The 21,244-nt window shown below is 40.3% G+C and overlaps 1 protein-coding gene across 2 annotated transcripts in view; it reads right to left on the minus strand.

The window, feature by feature from the left end:
• The window catches only part of TTC39A (tetratricopeptide repeat domain 39A), a 50,157-nt gene that overhangs the window by 6,112 nt on the left and 22,801 nt on the right, over window positions 1-21,244 (minus strand). For both annotated transcript variants that reach the window (XM_055814783.1, XM_013294621.3), the window contains exons 6-15: window positions 20,578-20,642; window positions 18,042-18,141; window positions 16,985-17,050; window positions 10,471-10,579; window positions 9,757-9,824; window positions 9,567-9,626; window positions 8,626-8,787; window positions 5,667-5,758; window positions 4,542-4,662; window positions 2,114-2,225 (exon numbers count right to left, since the gene is read on the minus strand). In XM_055814783.1, the coding sequence (XP_055670758.1) occupies window positions 2,114-2,225; window positions 4,542-4,662; window positions 5,667-5,758; window positions 8,626-8,787; window positions 9,567-9,626; window positions 9,757-9,824; window positions 10,471-10,579; window positions 16,985-17,050; window positions 18,042-18,141; window positions 20,578-20,642 (955 nt within the window). The remainder of the gene's footprint in view (window positions 1-2,113; window positions 2,226-4,541; window positions 4,663-5,666; window positions 5,759-8,625; window positions 8,788-9,566; window positions 9,627-9,756; window positions 9,825-10,470; window positions 10,580-16,984; window positions 17,051-18,041; window positions 18,142-20,577; window positions 20,643-21,244) is intronic.

A 21,244-nucleotide genomic window follows, 5' to 3' on the forward strand; every position in this document is an offset into this window, starting at 1 on the left:
TTTGCTACCTGCACCTCACATCCCCTCATCTTCTTAACATACCTTCTTTTCACCTCTTTTGAGTTTATGCTTATGAGTGCCCAGAGTCCTACCAGCCTTAGCAGTGCCTAGTTCAAAGTCATTCCTGTCAACACCCTTTCTCCATCAGAAATTTTGTGCATAATACATTTCAAAGAAAACATGTGGCTTTTTCATAGCTGTTCCATAAGGGCAGCTTAGCCTTAAAGTTTACAAGCAAAATCTTCAGCTTGCTTGCTCATTGCCAATTCATGAAATACTAACTAAAAAGAATTTCTGCCAAATGCGTGATACGATGTCTTGGGCTATTAAATGTTACCCTGTTCTCACTACTCTAAACCTCACCTGGATCTTCCAGCTGTTCAAATGCTGACACATACTGCATGAAACAGCTGTTTCCCTTTGGACTATGCAGTTGGAGGCCTTGGTCCTACAACTGGAGTCACTTTTACTGCTAAGTCCCACACAGGCCCCTACATACATGTGTCACCAAAGCAAATCCCAGGGAAGATGCCCAAAGACTATGCGGCAAACTGACATAGAGGGAAGAGGACAAAAGTTGACACACTATGTATGTGCACAGTGAGATGACTCAGGGCCACAGAAGAATTATTTCATAAGAATAAAATGAAGAGCAGATCAGTTGTCTCCTCTGGACTTCTGTCCCAAGAACACGTTCACACGCGTGTATTTCCTCTACTTGTAACATATTTTATGAACTGCCCTGGATTGTATAACCAAACGTTTAGGGACCTATCCTCGACGGAAATCTGATAGGCGTAACTGTACTTCTAGATGTTACTTCAACTAACAGACTTCCTTTTATACCACACATCGTCAGATTCATAACCTTACAGTGTTAGATTCTTGCATGTAACAGTAATACAGAGAAAATACAATAGTTTAGCTCTAAGCACTGTCATGGAAGCTCAAGGAAAGTATGACGCCTGGAAACAGCAAGTCACTATTTGGAACAGGTAATACTTTAGATTGTTGGTGTGTTTAACATATATCTCACTTTTCGATTACATGTGCTCATAGTGTTTTATAAACATGAATCAGCTTCTACAAATCTCTGAACGAAGCCAGCCTTATCCACAATTTACCAACTAAGAAAAAAAGGGAACAGAGAAATAATTCACTTATTCAAAATAATGTAACACAATGGGTGATGAAGAAGGTGAAAGGGTCAAAAGCCTTCTAAGATGTCACCTGCACTGAAAATACTTTTCTATTCTCTTTTTCCATTCATTAAAAAAGAGATAGCTTTAGCCAGTCTTTCAAGCAACTCTTTCAAATCTTGTGTAACTCAATGAGCATAGGAAGACCAAGGTCCTCGAAAAGACTGCAAAGCAGTGACTTAGCCCATATTCCTTTGTCAACAGGGGCTTGATTCTTTTGCAGGAAGGTAGTACATAATAACAAGATCAAATACTTAGTAAGGGAAAACTTTGTGAGAAAAACTGTGCAGACTGGTTGCACTCCCGTAGGAGCTGGGAAAGACTGGCAAGAAATAAACATCGATTCAACCTTCTCAGGGATGGCTAATTAACAGACTGACAGTGATAGCAGAGCCTGTTCCAGTTCAATACTCTCTTATGCTCATTCACAGTGCAAAGAAAGCCCATCCCTGATGTCCCAGCTTTCTACTGTTGATGTCCCAGCACACAGTTGACACACAAATACCACTCAGCCCAAGGTCACATCATAAAATGACAGAAGTTTTAAAACACAAGACCGACCATTCTATATATCCTTCAAACCCACAATATATCTGAGAATAACAAAGCTTCATGATCCAAGTAACCAAGCCAATGCATATGCTGATTTTGAGCTACCAAAATAAACAGTCCTTTAATACATGTCACAAACTATTACTAATACACGTGTGTGGATGGAAAATCACTTGCTAGAATTGTAAGTTCTTGCTATATTAAAAAGGAAAAATATTCCTATCTGCATAAACAGTTCATGGTTTCATTATCTATGTTCCTCCTACGATCAGATTAACTTTACTAATGAGTGTCTCTATTCATAGATAATATCTTTAGCTATTGCACTGTAAAATACCTGTTTAAACCCTATCACTGATTACCTCTACTTCTTGCCAGTGCTTCTTCTGCTTCAATTAAAGTCTCCAACATGCCTTCTGTTAAGTTGGGACATTTTCCAATTACAGCATAGCCATTCCAGATATACATCATTTCCTAGGGTCAGGAAGAAATGACAGCATCATTAGTTACAATACTGGATAAATGTGGTTATCAAATACTTTATCTCTGTATGATGAAAAAGGTACAGACTCCTTAAATAAACAGTCAGTTTGTCAAAACATATATTTTCATTGCAACTGAAAACCTGTTACAATGGTTTTCAGAACAAATTAGCCCTGGAAGACAACTAAAGAGCCAATTACTACACACAATGCAAGGAAGATTGCTTGCACAGAGCGCAAACACAATCTCAGTTATAAATCAAGGCAAGTGCCAATAAACCAGACTTAGAACATTCATGGCACATGGCTAACCGTCCCTTGATTAAGGTCTCCTCTTGTTTTCCAGTTCTATCCTACCAGAGCAGTAATAACTATAATTAACTACAATGTATTGCTTCCGTAGAAAAAATATGAGCACTCAGGTAACAAAACAAAACAAAAAGAAAACCAAACCCCCTACACTTTAAGCCAAACTTCACACAAACCAACAGAATTTTAGAACCAAACTGTAAACCCCTTAAATTTCTCAGGTTTGTCTGATGTTCCCATAGGAAGTTACGTCTTTCTTATTCAACTGTTCATAAAGTAAATTTTATTAAAAGGTATTGGTTTAATTCCTATTTATTATTAGGGTTCTCTCAGAGTATATCACCAGACAAAATGTGACCATTGCCACTAGCAATCACACAGTTAAAGATGGAAACACTACATAGACTTACAGCTGGTCCTCATGACAAGTTATTCCATTTATTTATATAGCCTCGTCTGTACTTGATAATTTAATGCTTTTTGATAAAATTTCTGGATAGAATAACTGACTTCTGGAACTACAGTACAAAAAGCTGTCAGGTTAGAATAGATGCAACAGCATGTTGTCCCCAGTCACCGTTGCTTTCACCGCCTGCTCTCGATTGATTGGAAAACCTGGGCAGAACTCCTGTACTTTGCGCAGATTTGTTAACAGGGTCTTGAAAGAGAAGTATTCAAACCACATTTATTCCAGGCTAAATCCCTGAGCTAAGGCTTGCTGGAGGACTCGCCTCTCCCAGCAAGTATCTTTACAAGGAAAAGGAAGATCCTGGGGATGAGATTCTGCATCCAGCCCCACACCCTCGGAGTGCTTTTCACTGTTGAGCTGCGGCATCTGCTGCCTCAGGAATGCAACTGCAGCAGGACCCAAGGACGCCACGCCCGGCCCTCCAAGGACAGAAACCTCTTCTGCTAAAATCCCACCAGAACAGCCCAGCCAAACCCCAGGCGTGTTACGCTCTACAGTCTCTGAAACCTGAAAGGCAAATCAAAGTAACCTAATTATTTCTGTCATTTCAGTCTTAAGACTTAGTGGAAAGCGGTCCCCAGCGAATACTCACGCTGCGCTGTAACAACTATATCTCTTCGAGCAGCGCTGTGTCACGTACTCAGCTGGTGGGCTGAGAAATGACTACTCGCTGGTGTCTCCAAGAGGCTCTCCTTGTTCAGGCGTTTTCTTAAAAGAGTTTTTACTAATTATCCAACTGTTTCTCAAACACAACATCTCAAAGCACTGCAAATGCTAACACCACTGCACTTGGCAAACCTCTGGACCCCAAATGCTTTCGTGTTCTTTGAGGTGTTCTCTGCAGACAGATTTTTGTAAGTGCACCACGAGTGAGGCAACGGGTGCCTTATGCAGCTGTTCTCATCTGGCCACAGGGAACTGGCCAGCATTACAGGCAAAAAAGAGAGAAAAAAAAAAAAAAAAAAAAAAAAAAAAAAAGAATCAAAGCATGCAATGGTTTTCTGGAGTGGCTAAAGGATTTGTTTGTTTCAACCGGCACCCATGAGTTGCTCCGGAGAGCACCAAATTGCAAGCATTCAGGGGCACATTCAATAGATGCTTACATGCAGTCCCCAATTCCTGTATTGTTTCCTTGATTGCCCCCTCCCCCCTGTAACTTGTACCTTGAAATCTTCTTTTAGTAGTCTCAGTAAATGACACATGACAGAAGAGACCTAGGGCAAAGTTCCTCCAAAGGGAATCAAAAGAAAGCTGTTAGGAGCATGCTAGTCTGTAACCGGAATAATGAGTTACACATGCAACACATTTATGTGTCACAAACAACTGGCTTAGTTCCCTGTGGCTGGTGCATGCCCCAGTTTTACAGCATTCCTCGCATTCATTTGGCTTTGCTTTGGGAACATTCCAGTCTCCTGCAGAGGTTTTACCTTAGAAACACGGAAAGATACTATTCCAATTATCTCGGGTTTATTTCCATATATTAAAAAAATGTTAATAAGGGCAGGGAGGGGGGAGATATTTCTAACTTACCAAAGGTGGAACAGGCAAAGGGATGGGGTTTGAAGAAAGATACCGTCGAGCCTTCCGAATTGCAAACTTTTCTGTAGGCAGAGACTTCCCTGCAATTTTCAGTTTCAAACTGGGAACAATCCTGAAAGTTGAAAGGAAAACGTTAAGAATTTTTCCCTCTGTGAACCTCTGGGAAAAAAACCAAACATTAAAACTTAAAAAATATCAAAGAGAATCTAAAAAAGCTGTTACACACTGAGCTATTGCTACCTCTGGGGAAGCTAAGCAATACATATTCACAAAAGCTGTCTTTATGCAGGGCACGCATATCTCTAGGCTTCCTCTTTAATCAAGCAGGAGGAAGAGGGACTCCTCCCCACCCAAGGAGAAAATTAGATGATGCACCTAACTTACAAAGGGCCCATGTCTCATCACAGACTAAGAAAGAGGCAAGCTACCTTGCCTCTCATTCTCCCCAAACCCAAACCTATTCACTTTGTAATGGATTCCAAATCCAGTGAATTCTGCTTGTAATGATTACATAAGATATGGAGAACCTGAAAAAGTATCAATATAATGTAAGCACATAAAAAAGTGATACTTAGTAGAAAACCTGTAAAACCCAAAGCAATACATTTTCTTTTCCTCAGCAAGGTTTAGTCATTTTTGAGCTTAAACATTAAAATCAGGTTAACGCACTGTGTTGATAATGCATATATTCACTTGCACATTTAACTATTCCATATTCCTCTCAGACTCAAACCCCAAGAATCAAGTCGTACTGATGTCTCCACTAAGGAGGCACACATCTTGTCGCATAATCCATTGAAGGCTTTCATACCTTACATGCCATTTTGATTAAAGAAAACAACTGCAAAAGAATGTGAATATTACATGCAACAGCAGCAGCCACTGTATGGCTGACAGACCTAATATCCTACCCCTAAAGTACTTCCAGGCCAGGAGAAATCTGCTGTCTGCACTCAGGCTCCACTTTGGTCTGTTTCATTCTGCAATTTCTTATCAATCCAATGCTATTTGCGCAGATCTTCCAAATGGCACAATTAATTATTTTGCCTCTCTTCCCCCAACACTGTGACGTGAAGAGACAGGAAACTGTTGTAACTGGGAGTTAGCAAACATTACCTAAATAATTCAACTTTGCTGTCTCCAAAAGGACTGCAGTCATCTGGTCCAAACATACTGAGATAAGCAGCTTTCATGTAAATATAAGTGGCCTGCAAATGCAATCAAGAATATCTATACAGAAAAATGAATTTACAGCATCACCATTATTGATATAAAGCACAAAACAGCAACAAAGAGGAAGAAGTTCCTGCTTTTGCTCATAAACAGACATAATCTTACAAAATTTTAAGCGGGAAATATGTACTTTAGAACATGGAGTGTATTTTTTTTTTATAAATAACTTGTTTACTTTGTATCGGTTTATAGTTTATGTCTAAATTCCAAGAACAAATGTTGTGCTTGTGTAAAGTGAATTTTTATCACTCTCAGGAATACATGCAAGACAACTTATGAAAAAGTCATGCTCAGAGAAAAAAAAAAATACTACTTTATAGTTTATGTGTCCAGTCACAATTTGGCAGCATGTCTCAAATACCAGGTTCTAGAAAGCAGTTGCTGTCCTGGAGGGAAGAGGCACCCAAGAAAGCTGGTTAATATTAAAGGATCACCTCCTCCAAGCTCAGGAGCGAGGCATCCCAACAAAGAGGAAGTTGGGAAAAAAAGCCGGGAGGCATGGATGAACAGGGAGCTCCTGGACAAAATCAGACACAAAAAGGAAGCCTACAGAGGGTGGAAGCAAGGACAGGCAGCCTGGGAAGAATACAGAGAAACTGTCCAAGCAGCCGGTGACCAGGTTAGTAAAGCCAGAGCCCTGAGAGAATTAAATCTGGCCAGGGATGTCAAGGGAAAGAAAAGCTTCTACAGGTATGCTGGTGATAAAGGGAAGACTAGGGAGAATGTAGGCCTTCTCCAGAAGGAAACAGGAGACCTGGTTACCCGGGACATGGAGAAGGCTGAGGTACTCAAAGACTTCTTTGCCTCAGTCTTCACCAGCAAGTGCTCCAGCCACACTGCCCAAGGCAAAGGCAGGGACTGGGAGAATGTAGAGCTGCCCACTGTAGGAGATCAGGTTTGAGACCATCTAAGGAACCTGAAGGTGCACAGTCCATGGGAGCCCAGTGAGATCTGGCTGTGGGTCCCGAGGGAACTGGTGGATGAAGCGGCTAAGCCACTATCCATCATATTTGAGAAGTCGTGGCAGTCTGGTGAAGAATCCTGGGCTGCATCAAAAGAAGTGTGACCAGCAGGTCAAGGGAGGTGATTCTGCCCTTCTATTCTGCTCTCTTGAGACCCCACCTGGAGTACTGCATTCAGCTCTGGGGCCCCAATAAGAGGGACATGGACCTGTTAGAGTGAGTCCAGAGGAGGCCACAAAGATGATCAGAGGCTGGAGCAGCTCTCCTGTGCAGACAGGCTGAGAGTTGGGGTTGTTCAGCCTGGAGAAAAGAAGGCTCACCTTACAGCCTTCCAGCACCTAAAGGGGGGCTACAGGAAAGCTGGAGAGGGACATTTTACAAGGGCATGTAGCAATAGGACAAGGGGGAACGGCTTCAAACTGAAAGAGGGGAGATTTAGATGAGATATTAGGAAGAAATTCTTTACTGTGAGGGTGGTGAGCCACTGGCACAGGTTGCCCAGAGCAGCTGTGGATGCCCCATCCCTGGAAGTGTTCAAGGCCAAGATGGATGGGGCTTGGAGCAACCTGGTCTAGTGGACAGTGTTGGAACTAGATGATCTTTTAAGGTCCTTTCCAACCCAAACCATTCTATGATCCTATGATGATTCTATGAAGGGTTTTATGTTTTCAGATTATGAAAAGTATTGATTTCATAGGGGTTCCTGAGCAATCATAAATTCAGCAACCCAGGAAAGCAAAGCAGCAGAGGATGTTACAACTCTTGCAACTGCAGAGAATAACAGTTGGTGAGTTCTTGGTTACCACTTTAAGGAGTCTATAGTAACCGTAAGTTTCAGGTGTTTTTCAGACTATTTTAAGCTGTGATTATTTATTTACACTGGAATCTAACTGCATATACATGGCCATCTTTCATTTAGCTCACGTAGTTACTACTTTGCTACTGTCTTGTTGCACTGTAGATTACATTACAGAGAAGATGCATAGGAAGCATCTTCTCCACTTCTCTAAGGCCCCTGCAACATAGTATAAAAATCTACACACAGTTTAAAAGGACACATGTTAATATTAATCCCACAGCATTTCAGAATATTAAAGCTTTTAAGCCAGGTGGTGCTCTCCTGGCTGTGGGAGCCACTCAGACTAATGGACCTGCTGAACATGTTGCTGGAATCCCCTGGGAATCCATACTGCGTGGGAGCACAGAGAGAGTTGCTCTCACCTTATGTAGGCTTTTGTTCTACCTGGCCAATACATACAATGTGTAGTAGAAAAAAACAGAGAGATATCCTCCTCACACATAGCCTGATCACATTAAGAAGAAACAAACCTCCAACCAACCACCACCAACCCTGCCCTGGCCAGACTTAATCCCTTCTGACAGATTTCCCTGGGGCTCAGGGGAAGATGAAGGGAGGAAAGCTACCAGGAGGGTTCTAGATGGAAGAGCTTCTCCCTTTCGGATGCATGGGGCAAGGCACCTCTTCTAATTAGATTTATTATCCTGGAGGCACTATCATGGCTAACCTCACTCACCGCCAAATGAGCTTATATCCATGATGTAATGAAAGAAATAGCAACTTGTGCCATTAATTACAATGTGTTGATGACACAACCAGTCAATACACAGCAGAACATCTTTAACAAGCTGTTCTTCATCTACAAGTCAGGCCCAAAAGATTTTTGTTTGCCCACAATCTGTTCAGATTTGAATGTCTGCAATACACATTGTTCTAGAAGAGCCACAGCAGACCAGGTTTTGTTCTACAATCTTAATCTTCAAAGCTACAAAAGCTTCAAAGCTACAAAAAGTCAACTCAATCTGATTGAAAGTTAATAGACACTACAGGGCCTTCCAGTCTCCTGTTCTGCTTAACTTACCTTTGACCAAGTGTTTTCTTTGCTTAGCAGGTCTGCGTAGAAGAAAGCCATCTTCCACTGGCGCTTGTAGGTGAAGCACCACATGAGCTCCCAGTAACACATGTGATGAAACTGCTTCCAATATTGCTGAGCCTCGCAACATTCTTCATATCTATTAACTGCCTGAACAAAGAGATTTCCAAACACTGCCTTAATCATGTGTAAATGCTCATACACCAGTGCCATAATAGGCACTGGCACTCCATGATCTGCTGGCACAGCTCCTGCAATTTCCAAATTATTAACATCCCAGTATTCCCCAAAATCATGTTTGTTGGATTCACGCAAAAGATTCTTGGCTCCACAGTCATCCTGGTGTTAAGCAAGCTTACCCCTGCCACAGAGCTCCCCATTCCTGGAAGCTATATTAAGTTCTAAGCATAGGCAAAATGAAAGTTTGTGTCTAGGGAAATTAGGAAACTAAAGTCAGAGGACAAATGCTCAGCTGACATTTATTGCTGCAGCCCCACAGATTTCAAGGGAGCGACCACGCTGCACACCAGCTGATACTCTGAGACAGAGTACTTTGGACAGGCATTTTTCACCTCCCTAATTCTCTCAAGTCTTGTATGGCTCTCCACTCAGACTGAAGGCAAATGATTACCACTGGATGTTATTAAAGCTACAGCTTTCTTCAGGATAGGAAAGACAACGAGAAAACCATGTCATTAATACTGATAGACCAGATTATCATGAGAAATTCAGAAGAGTAGCAAAATAAGCTGGTCAAACAAGCCAGTCAAAATAGTTTTCAAAATTCCTATTTGTAATTCATAAACTATAAATTACATATAAGGCCAAAGCCACAGGAAGCATAAGCCAAAAAAGGAAACATTGCTCCCAGAGGAGTTTTTCTAAAGCTTCTGAAACATAACTTTCCCAAGAGCAAAAGGATTACTTACCGCATCAATATTACCCTTTAGTGTTTCTATCCTGCCTGCAAAAAACAGGAATATGGCTCCCTGTAATAAATAATAATAAAAATACAAGTATTCTATAACAGTTTTCAAGCTGACCACACAGTCTAGATCTTTGTTATTTGGCAAGAAAACATTAAACGATCACACCAAACTAAATTATGATTCATTTTACCTTTGGATAGCGAGCCAAGTAAGGCTTAAGTAGTCTTTCTGCCTCCTCAACATTTCCTTTTCCTGTCCCTAGAATGCATAAAAATGCAAGTGATAAAAACAGTAAGAAAAAAGAAAAAAGAACAGGAATGCAAGCTACTGATTAACCATTCTCATCTGGCCAATAGGTAAGTTCCTCTCCCTGACAAGTAAGGCATAAATACAGGTTGGTATTGCACTAAGTCAGCAGGTGGGAAGACCTGAACAACATCATGCTTACTGACTTGAAAACTCACTTATGCATAGACAAACACGTTTTGTAAAACGCTTTAGCAGGAGATAACAGGTAAGTATGTCTCAGCGAGAAGGTATCACCTCCCAAAAAATTGAGGGATGACATATAAACATGAACAAAGTATTAAGGAAGCCATCACTTACAGCCATTATTTTAACCTCCCAAATATCGCACCTGACTACTAAAGACAGATTTAGTTCTCACAATTTCCTTTGCTATCCCCATCATTTCCCTTCTTATGTGTTAAACAAATCTCCATCTTGAAGATTAAGACACTCCCTTCAGTTATGACCACTACTGTAAAATTACTCGCGAATGAGTTATGTTTAATCTGGTCATGAACAAACTATTCACCAACAAACAGGTGACGGAATCATCTTTTTCCCCCTCCGTGTCCCACAAGAACTAATCAAATCCAAGAGTTATTATAAACAATCTTACCTAACACAAAGGTCATGAAAGTATGATAGCAAAGCAACAGCATGGTACACAGCACCGACCTAAAGCTGTATGATGATGCTCCTTCTTGAAGCTGCAGCAGACCATGCTCCTGTGCAAACAGAGGTGAGGAGGGCAAAGTATTGGAAAGGAGTCCAAGTTGTGTTTTGCTAGTTTGGTAACTTCTGCAGTGCCATCTACAGATTGCTCAATCACCAAATTCCCTAAATGCACTGACATACATTGCTTACATAGCAATCAAAGATGAAAATACACATATTAAGTTATCTAACAGTTTTTCATGAAGTTACAGCTTAGCCTGGAAAACATCAGGTGACAGAGCAGCAACCTGGGAGGTATTACATGATTAACATAAGAGAAAGTGAGCCAACTTATCACCAACACCCAAGTGCTGCTAAACAGCATTCCCGAAACAAAAACCAGTTTTGAAATGCAAGGCAAATAACACATATCGCCATTGCGCAGTGTATCCATGTTTGTTGTTATTCACTACATAAGCAAGTTAAAGATACCAAGGAAAAAAAATATCTGCAACCAGCAGGGCAAAAGATGACAGGTCAAAAGGCTGGGTTTTAAGTATGCTAAGAACAAAAGAAGCTTTGCAATGATGTTGGCTCACTACCACCAGTGGAAAAATATGATGAAGAGTATTTCTGTTGCCTTTGGGGAGAACTAAAACAAATACAATGCTGTATTCATATTCAGTGAGAGCATGACTGATAACCAACCTTAAGGATTCAAGCTCCTGAGACAACAGCATTTAGCAGTCCATTATAGGACTGGTTCTATGGTATCAACAGCAAGAACATAAATATGCAAACATACTAAACATGAGATCTGCCTACTAGTAAATATGCACAGTAAGACATCCACTGTGAGCTGGGGAAAATTCTGCCTAAAAGTTAACACTGTAACTGCAATGGAAAGTTACTGGAACATGATGTATGTGACTATAAGGACATCCTTTCAAACCAACTACACTATAAATAGGGGCCCTGAGGAATATCTATCGGAGCCACTGCAGAAGGTATCAGAGAGAGCGCTCAGAGCATGACCTCAAAACAGATTTTCATCTTTTGGGCGTCCTTGCCGACAGAGGGATGTTACACTACCTCACCCTTACCACTTATTGTGTAAACCCAGAAGCCTGTAATTATATTCTAATTTTCATCATACATGTACTTTTTCACTTAACTAGTGTGTTTAAGTGTTTTCACATAAATCAGCTATTTTGTGTTGTTTTTTGGTTTTTTTTAAAAATCTTACCTTATTACATCAATTACTGTTACAGGGAAAGGTACCATTAACACACATATTTGCATGTCAATTAGTACAACAACTAGCCAGGACAAAATAGTGAAAATTCTGACTTGCATGCCACTTCAAAAGAAATTAGAAGATAGTAAAATCATTACTGAAAATCAATGACTTAATGGAAATCAAGCACTCTGCAAAATAAAGCCAACTTCAATTTCTGCCAAGAGCAAAAAGTTTGATTGATACAGGTAAGTAACAAAATATGATCTATCCAGCTTCTTTAAACTGGCCAGATGAAAACCACAAATATTTGGATTTTTTAAAAAGAAGTACCACTACAACACTCTGAGGTAAAAGTAAGACAAAACATTCTGTGGAATGAATTTTGGCAGAAAAAAATTCCAAATTAGATTTCCAAAGTACATTTTTTTTGAAGAGAAAAATCTTCAGGCTGGATATTTCACTGAGCCTTCACTGACATCAGTACCAGGCCTTTACAGTGTTCGTTATCTTCCATAGAACATAAAAATACATATAAAATGAAGGCTGATCACATCTTTGAATAGCACGAAGAATGATACAGAAACAGATTTTATTAGTCATATAGAATAATTTAAGCTTTTGTCAAGTTGATCTCACTTATGTATTTTAGCCGCAGACATGTATCTTAGTAGAGAGAACCACAAAGTTATTATCTATACGGACAAGGAACGCGACCCACACCCGCCTACATGGGACTGCATCCTGGAAAGCAGTAATTGTGAAGTCACTGGATTAAGAACATCTCCTGTTCGTCAGAAGAGCGTTGCAAATCTGGCATATTTGGGCCTGAATTCCTAAGAGCAGTAGTTACACAGGAGGTACGGGAAGCTCACCAAGCCAGTTAGTTCACTCTGTGGTACGTTCATAATCCTATGCTGCCCAGTACAGGTGCTGAAGAATGCTTACTTTGCACTCTGCCACTTGAATACTCCAAACCTTCTATATTAAAGCAGCGTAATGAGTGGACACAGTGTGAAAAAGAGAGATCCAGAAGCAGTTGTTACTAGTACTACAATGCTTGCTTGTAGAAAAGGCTGTAACAAAGCTGCTTCTCCTCAAAAACACTCTTGCGAACTGTTTCTGTTACGAGGAGATCCCCAGGAAGATGGGACGATGAAGGGTGTCACTGGGAAACACGTTTTAGATCCCACGCTCAGCCAGCCAGCCCCCCTGGGCCCCCCCTGTGGCTGGTAGAGACAGAGTATTCCTGCAAGGCACAGAAGCCTAGGTCAGACAGCACGACACACCTTTACAAGCACCTACTCTTTCTCCGCAGGGAGCCTACGGAGATTAGCCGGCCAACCTAATCAGCTAGGTGAGGTGTCATGAGTTGGGCAATACCCCCATGTAATCCTCACCTGGGATCACATGGAGGATCTCAGAACCAGATCACAAGCAGCGACTACTTGAGCCTAAGGAGAAACTCTGTAAGCAAACTACACTCACTGGTGCCAGTCACTAAGTGACCATCCTGTATTTGTCAGGACACACCTTCTAACCATAACCAACCCAGAAGTATCTCCCACACCTGTGCCACAGGTGAAGCGAGCAATCCCAGAACACCAGGAATGAGCTTCTGAACAAAGTCGGAGTATATTTGCTACAATAGATTCCAAAGTTCCAACCAGAAATATAAAACAGGTGTCAAGGCAATGAGTTCTAGTAATTTCTCCAAAATACTTAAATGCCATTAACACATTTAGCATTTGTTTTCACACAAAACGTAAATTACTCTGAAGGGCATAAGGTATAACACAGAGCAGGGAGCCATGACACTTCTTAGAGACAAATGTGATCCAATATGCTAACTCTCACCTTTCCGTGCCAGTTACTCATAACATCCCACTACCTCTTCATTCCCAAGACTGCCACTACATTACATTCCATCAGTATCTCACTGACTTAATCCTTGTCCCAAGACATCCAATGCTCTGGCGTTCGCATGAGCAGTGGGGATTCCCAGAGCGAATGCAGGATGAACACAGACAATGCTCAAATCCATTATCAGACCACGCTGAGGCTGGTCTGTACTTATTTCAGCTGTCACTGCCCAGAATCCATCTACTTTCCTGAAGTGAAAGCTCTTTACTGGTATTTTTAAATGACTCTCTTAATTAGGGATCTTGACAATGAAAGCAAAGCAAAGTCCCATAACCTGATCACATGACTGCAGGCTTAGCAAGGAGGATCGTTACTACTAACAGCTTTTACGAAGAACTAATGAAACTGGTAGACAAGGCATATGAATGTATTGTTTGAAGTAATTTTAGATTTAATCTTCATTTAAAATTTGCAGAAGAGACCAAAACGCAATTCTGTTGGTGATAGTGGAAAAGTGAAGTCGATTTATTACAAATCGACACGTATTCTTCGGCTCAGCTGCTTTGGGAAAAATGTCCTCCCACATCAAAAAGTACAATCTGAAAGAAACTGGTTCCATCTCAAAGTTTCCCTGTCTTCACCTGAAATCAGGCTGTCATCTGACCCCCTGACAAACTGCACTTAACATATGGTGGGCTCATGTCAAACTTTTCTACAGTTTAGCAACACAGGATTTGAAATCATTTCCCAAATAAGAACAAGAGTAAATACTAGCCTGAGACCTGGTGGAGTCAGTGAGAAGGGTTCAGTGCTTTCATGGGAGATACTGCAAGGACCCTTCTGATCTGACACCAGAAGATAGTTATTGTTAAACACACGAAGTCCAGATGGGACACACACTCCATCTATTGCCCAGTGAGTAAGGCAGGCATGCCTCACCAGCGCAGCATGCCCAGCGGTGTGTAATACATACCTCTGCCCACAAAACCTCATGAAATTGGGCAAAACTGCATTGAACCCCAATGCCCAAACACTGGCCCTACGCCACTGAACACAAACAAGCCTGTATTTTAACTAACGATACCGGTGAAAGGAGCTTGAACAGTGGGAAGGGCACAACTGGCACATCTTGGACTGGAAGGGAACAAAAAAGGCCTCAGGCTACTTTTATAATTTCTTGATCTTATCCTAGCTACTATTTTGAGACTCCAGACTGCTGTTAAGCTGATCATGTTGTCTACAGTGCCCACAAATGGCTTAGGAACTAACGAAGCTTTGGGCAAGTCCTCATTTACCATCAGACGTGACATGTCCAAGAGACAGGAAGAGTCCCTAGGGGCAAATTTGTTGGCTTCAAGGCAGGTTAGTATCGTGGAAGATATCACAATGCAATTTTACATCCAGTTTTAATAAACACATGATCCACAACAAAAGCAAGCTGTCCCCCAGTGCACTGTAGCTCTCTCAGGTAACTGTAAACAGCCCAAGGCATTAATCACAGCTCTTTTGTTCTTTGCACAACCTGATGGTCACCACGAGCATTTAATGGAAAAGACTGCAAGATCAAACACAGATGTATTCCAAACTCCTTTCATCTGGATGGGGTGCAGCACATGGCACGCATCACTTTCGCTCTTCTCTGTCACTGTTCCTTTCACCCTCTAGACTCCTGCCTGTACTGCAGGGGACAGCTTCCTCTTGCAAGCTTTGGAAAACCACCACTGGAAAGGATGGCAATGGCAATTTTGCTTTTGGTTTTAGGCATCTGACTGACAAATGTTAAATGCAGAAAGCCTTTGTTGGGATGTTAAAATAAACGGCCACCAATGAGCTTTGATCAACATGTTTAAAATACTCCTTTTTTATGGTGCACAGACAACAGGTTTTTGCTTAAATTTATGGTAATCTAGGTCATGTCTCAGTGAGTTATTAAAAATCTGGAACAAGAGCTGACTCACCAACACAAATATCAGCCCACTCATAGCCATACAAGAAATCCCAGGGCCAAAAGAAAACAACAGAAATTCAATTAGAGGGACAATTTTCATCTGCAGTAATGAGTGTTCAGCAAAGTATTCTCAGAACTCTGCTGGTATATGAATTTGAATTGCCTTTACATTTCTAGAAGAATATTTTGCTTTAGATGTTCTTCATTTTTGTAACTGACAGGCAGAACTATTTGATTTTTGCCTCTACTGCCTGTGAAACAGCTCCTGGAAATTTCCAAGTTCTAATCCACATTCTGCCAGAAGCTCCTTGCTTTTAAACAAGCTATTTTATTTTCATATAAATAATCATAAGATATAAGATCCTTCCTGTAAACAAATAAAATGGTGATGACACTCATTCACCTGTCACATAAGGTTGCAGCCCTGATTATGGAAACATTTTTCTCCTTGAAACTTGTTTTGTAAAGAGAAAGCATTACAAGAGAGTGACATTTTAACTTGTTTATACAGTTTTTGTTGTGTTTGCAGGACATCAAACATTTACCTTACCTAGCATTTAGGAAAGAAATGTGACTAGTGGTTTAGGTTAAACAAACTGTGTTTTCTTAATCCAGGAACCCAAATCTGAATGCATCTCATGTTCTGCTGGTAGAATGAGAGACAAGGGCAGGTGCAGGGTATCAAGGCCAAGATATTCTCATCAATTCAGCATCCTATTTTGAAACAAATCCACAAAAAACTAACACAGCACTTTGTGCACCTGTCCTGCAGAATAACTGAGGTTCATGTGAATTTATTGGTGCTTCATTACTGAACTTCTGTCCTTAAACTGCATGCACAAACAACACAGGTCAGACTGGTTACTCTCTAGGCAAAAAAACACTTACTCTTTCAGGCAAAGAGAATTTCGGTGCCACACTCAAGTTACCACTTGCTATTAAAGACATGGAGGAAAAAAAAATATCAGAAATGAAACTGAATTTCTTTTTTCCCAACTGGATGTCACACAGGAACCTGTCAGGGACACTCAGATACCATAACGACAGTAACTAATAAGTAAGCTAATATATTAAAGGTTAAGAATACACTTTTGACAATGGATTTCTAAGCACAAGCATACATCAGAAGACAAGTAACTAAAAAATATGTCAACATAATTGTATTTAACCATTGTATTTATCATGTTTCAGAACTGTAACATCCCTGAGCAATGGTATCACAACCTTCAAAGTGTACCAGTTCAGACAAAAACACAAAGGAAAACTGAGCTGCATGAAAGCATCAGTGCCAACGATGCGCACGTGTGATCCCAATTGGAGTGTTTCAGAGGGTTACAGCTAGCGTGAGGAAGAAGAGAGAAACTCCTGTCTCCATTTTTTAATTTCAGAGTGAGGGGAATGTACCAATACTATTTAGTTCACATTTACCTTGTTTCCAGAAAATCCAACAAACTCCAGTAATCTCAGAATCCGTGCAGGAAACATGGACAATGTCTATAGAAAGAAATGCAACAGTTATGCAGTAACTTAGACTTTCTGCCTCTCAGCTGCCAGCTGCCTCCTGATGATTTTCTGGGTAAATATATACACCTACTATATTTTGCATGCAATTTGAACATAAATATCTGTTTAATATAGGGACCTTGTGCCTCCAACATTCCCCGCACAGAAATACGTTTACACAGCACATGCTTAGTAACTCTACTACTTCTTGGATGTTTCAGATACTGGATGCATACCGCACATGACAGATTTGTCATTTGTGCAGTAAATATAACATTTGGGCATGTGCCAGACTCACACAAAGTCATGCAAGCAAGGAGAAGCACCAAGCACTTTCTGCAGCCCATCACCTGAATAACCACATCACCTCTCACCATCTCTGGGTCAATGCCTCTCTGACATAGCAGGAACCATCCTGTACCATTTCACCACCTGCTTTCCAACCAGAACACAAACACCAACGGCCAAAAGCGGCCTGAGCAGCAGCCCAGGCCCCATTCATGTCCCCTGTCCCACCAGCTGCCCTGCTAACAGCCAAGTCCCTGGTTGCTTCCCAAGTGCCTGTTAAACAGTAAGTGGAAGTCAACACACACAGGCAACAGCTGCTTCTGCGCAAGGCTTCTCCTGGCCCCCATCCCAGTGGGTCTCTTCTCATGAGATCGTAACATCTTCCCTTCCAAGTGCCTCCCAAACATTGGTCACTTGGCTAACGAACACCCTGATAATCTCCCCATGAAGATGCGTGAGCGGGTCCGCACACACAAGGCGGTGTTGTCCATGCTGCAGGTAGTAGTCTCTTTTATTTCTAAAGTGTATTACTACCTGGTGTTCTTAGACCAGGCACTGGGATCCTGCAAGTGTCAGTGCATACACCTGATTTTAACCATATGATTAGTAACACTGATTAAACACATACTTAAGTTAGGATCATTTTCAGGAGGTTGCAGGACTTCAGCTCAAGAGAAGAACAGTTAGGACATACCAGATTAAATGCTCCAACTCCAAGTTTTACACCTCCCTCAAAATGAAGATGGTTCTCTCCTTTGACATAATGCGGAGACTGTATGAGACTGTCCAGCTCCCTGAAAACGCGCAAGATTCTGTTACTTTGTCAGTAAATAAAATGATTAATTACAATTCAGTAAGAAAGTAACCCAATTATCTCAAATGACATAGTAGTTCAAAAAAGGTCAATTTGCCATCTCATCCATGTGAACAACATTTTGTTGGACTTATCTACAAAACATTTATGTCACATTACTATCAATTTAAATATATGGAGTCCTGGAGATGAATTCCTGTCAAACAGATGCAGTATTTTTGCCTGAAAATATTTCTACAGTGGCTGCTGGGAGCAACACTAACCGTTACAACTGTAAGAAGATACGATGGGGCAATGCAGGAAGTTTAAACTAGCAAATTTGATTTGAGTTTCACAAATCCCTGGATTAGATGTTCTCTTTCTGTGCATGTTCATTCAAAAGAACATTTTGTTACCTACAGGAGAAGACAATTGTAAGAAATATTTTTAAACAGGCAGGTATAGCGGAATTTACTTTTCACTTATTCTTCTAACTTTCATATATCTCAACTTTGTAGTGTTCCCTTGTAGTTTCCCTGTGTAATCCAGCTGGATTTGAATCTGTTTTGTCTCCAAGCTTTCTGTAGGTATGTGTTTTTCACACTACTATTTTAATTTATTTTGTTGATTAGTAGGAAAAGAAAAACACTGTCGTAATGGCAGCCATATACTTGTGTGCAGGCTGTCATGTTTTTATCTGCTGGTTGTTATCAACAGATATAGGACTATTCATTGTAATTGCAGCCTTTACAATGGACCTGCATTTAGAGTTGCCTTCAACCCACACAAATACAGACACTGTCATCTCTCTCCCTCTTTCAGTATACTTCTGGAGAAACTGGACTGGATGCTGTTTTGTGTCTGCTAGACATGTGACTTTTTGTGGCTGTTCTGAGCCCAGATTTAAAGTCCTAAAATAAAACAAAACATGATGCATATTTAGCTTTCAGTTTTTAAAATTATTCACATAAATCTGTACTACTGTGAAGTTTTCTGATACTTTTTATTCACTGTCAAGAAGCAAATGTTCCATTCTGAATTTTGTTCTATTTCATTCCATCTTTTTCCCTCCCTGAAAGAGAGTTTTAAAAATTGTATCTTTGCAACATTTACTCCTCCTGTCTTTGTAGTGTTACTGTTGTTGCAGATTATCAAGCAGTACTGCTGACAGTGGGGAAAGGAAAGATGACTTTTTTTATATCGGAAACTATGTTGTAAAAATACCGATCAATCAAAACAAGTGAAGTCCCATTTCCGTATTTCATTGTTTTCTCTGTAACCTGTTGCACCATGCTCTCACCAAAACTGCAAACAATTATTTCTTCCTACATCAAAGGTACAGTACAAAAAACACAACTGCCAATCTCACATACAAACTTTCCCTTTGTTAAAATACATGTTTTAATAATATGCAAGTTATTAGCATTCTTTTGCAGAAGACCACCTAAGGGCTACTAGATTTATAACACTTTGCTTTTACATATACTAATTTACTGTGGCACAACTGATTATGCTTCCCATGGTGTACATCTTAATGTAATTTTCAGAATTTACTACTGTACTTCAAAAGCTTTTGTGTATATTGAAAGTAGCTCTCCGTAACTTCCTAGATGAAAAGAAATCTGCTTAAGCAGATGTTTTTGGTTTGCAGACACTAAGTAATGGGCATATTGTGAGTTCAGATAAGCAACTCTGCTTATCATTTCCAATAGCACATGCTTTCTCTTTCGAGTAGAACAACTGCCATATTTAAATAGATTAAAAGCCCAACTAAGCAAAAATTTCACTCAGACAGTGGTATATGCTTGGAAAAGCAACCTCTAGGAATTGTCTGTTCAGGGACTTCATGATGCAGAGAGACTGCATCTGCTCTACTATGCTAACTAGCCCCTATAAATCTGTTTCCTGGAAATTTGTTTAATCTTTGTTTGAAGCCACTTACACTTTTCATTGCAAGCTCTTCAGTTTATTGTCTCGTAATTTTCTTTTAGTTTCATGCATTTATTATAGAATTACTTGTGCTTCAGCTACTGGTTTTGAATGTTCCAAAAAGTGCAGCTTGAACTATAAAGAAATGTCATTACTTGTGCCTAATGACTGCAAGACCTCCAAATTGTGCTATACAGACACAGAGCACTACATCATTTAGAAAAGTTATTTTTTGACATAATTTCAAGGATATAGTACTTGAAGTAGGCAAACCTTGGGAGTTAACAGCGTTAGGGTCCACTATCTTTACAATCCAAATCAACCATAATATCAATGTCCTTTGTTAGGCAAAGGAGGAATTTGTGTGGGCTGAGAAAGGCTATAGACATGAGGCCCACAATAAAGGCTGCAATAAATACAACAGTAATTAATTTGCAAATTGGACTATTTGACTGTCAGCATTTTTTACTGAAAGAATACACTTATTCACATCATCACTCTAACTTACCTGTATGTTTGGTAACTGTTTCGGACTTTGATGCCTCCTTTTATGAAGCTAACCATATTCTCATCCTGTTAGAATGGAAACAGGTTAGCAACATGAATTTGTAAGCACATAAAGGGCTTTTGTCTTCTTGAGATGAACGTGTCTTGAACATAACTGTCATGACACAGACAATGTAAGTCTCTGAGAAACAATACACAGATTTAGGATTTCCTTTCTATATTAAAATATTTTTCACTCTGTTCAAACATGTACACTTTATTTTGATGTCTTCTGTGATTAGTTTAGCCCTTGTGACCTCTGGACCATCTGAACTTGCAGTACTGAACACAGGTACAAAGCTAATGAGCGGCACCTAAGTTACATGCATTTGTGGCTCTTTCAAAAAATACCTTTCTGTCATTTGTCCCTCAGCACAGTTAAGGTCTGAGCATTTCCTGACTCAGCACCAGATACGAATAACTGCCCATCCTCAGGAGCCTACAGAATATAGTTACACATCCTAAAAAGGAACAAGGAAAAGTAAAGCTGTGCAGGATATGCTTTTTTCTGGTCTCAATACTCAAGTATCTATGAGATCCATACTAGCGTGATAACATGTTACATTACAAGCTATAACGCACCGAGAACTTACAGTAAAGCGTATCTGGGGGCCCTTAGTTTACAGTTG

The sequence above is a fragment of the Falco peregrinus genome, chromosome 10 (genome assembly GCF_023634155.1).
Source record: "Falco peregrinus isolate bFalPer1 chromosome 10, bFalPer1.pri, whole genome shotgun sequence".
In the NCBI taxonomy this organism is placed as follows: Eukaryota; Metazoa; Chordata; class Aves; order Falconiformes; family Falconidae; genus Falco; species Falco peregrinus.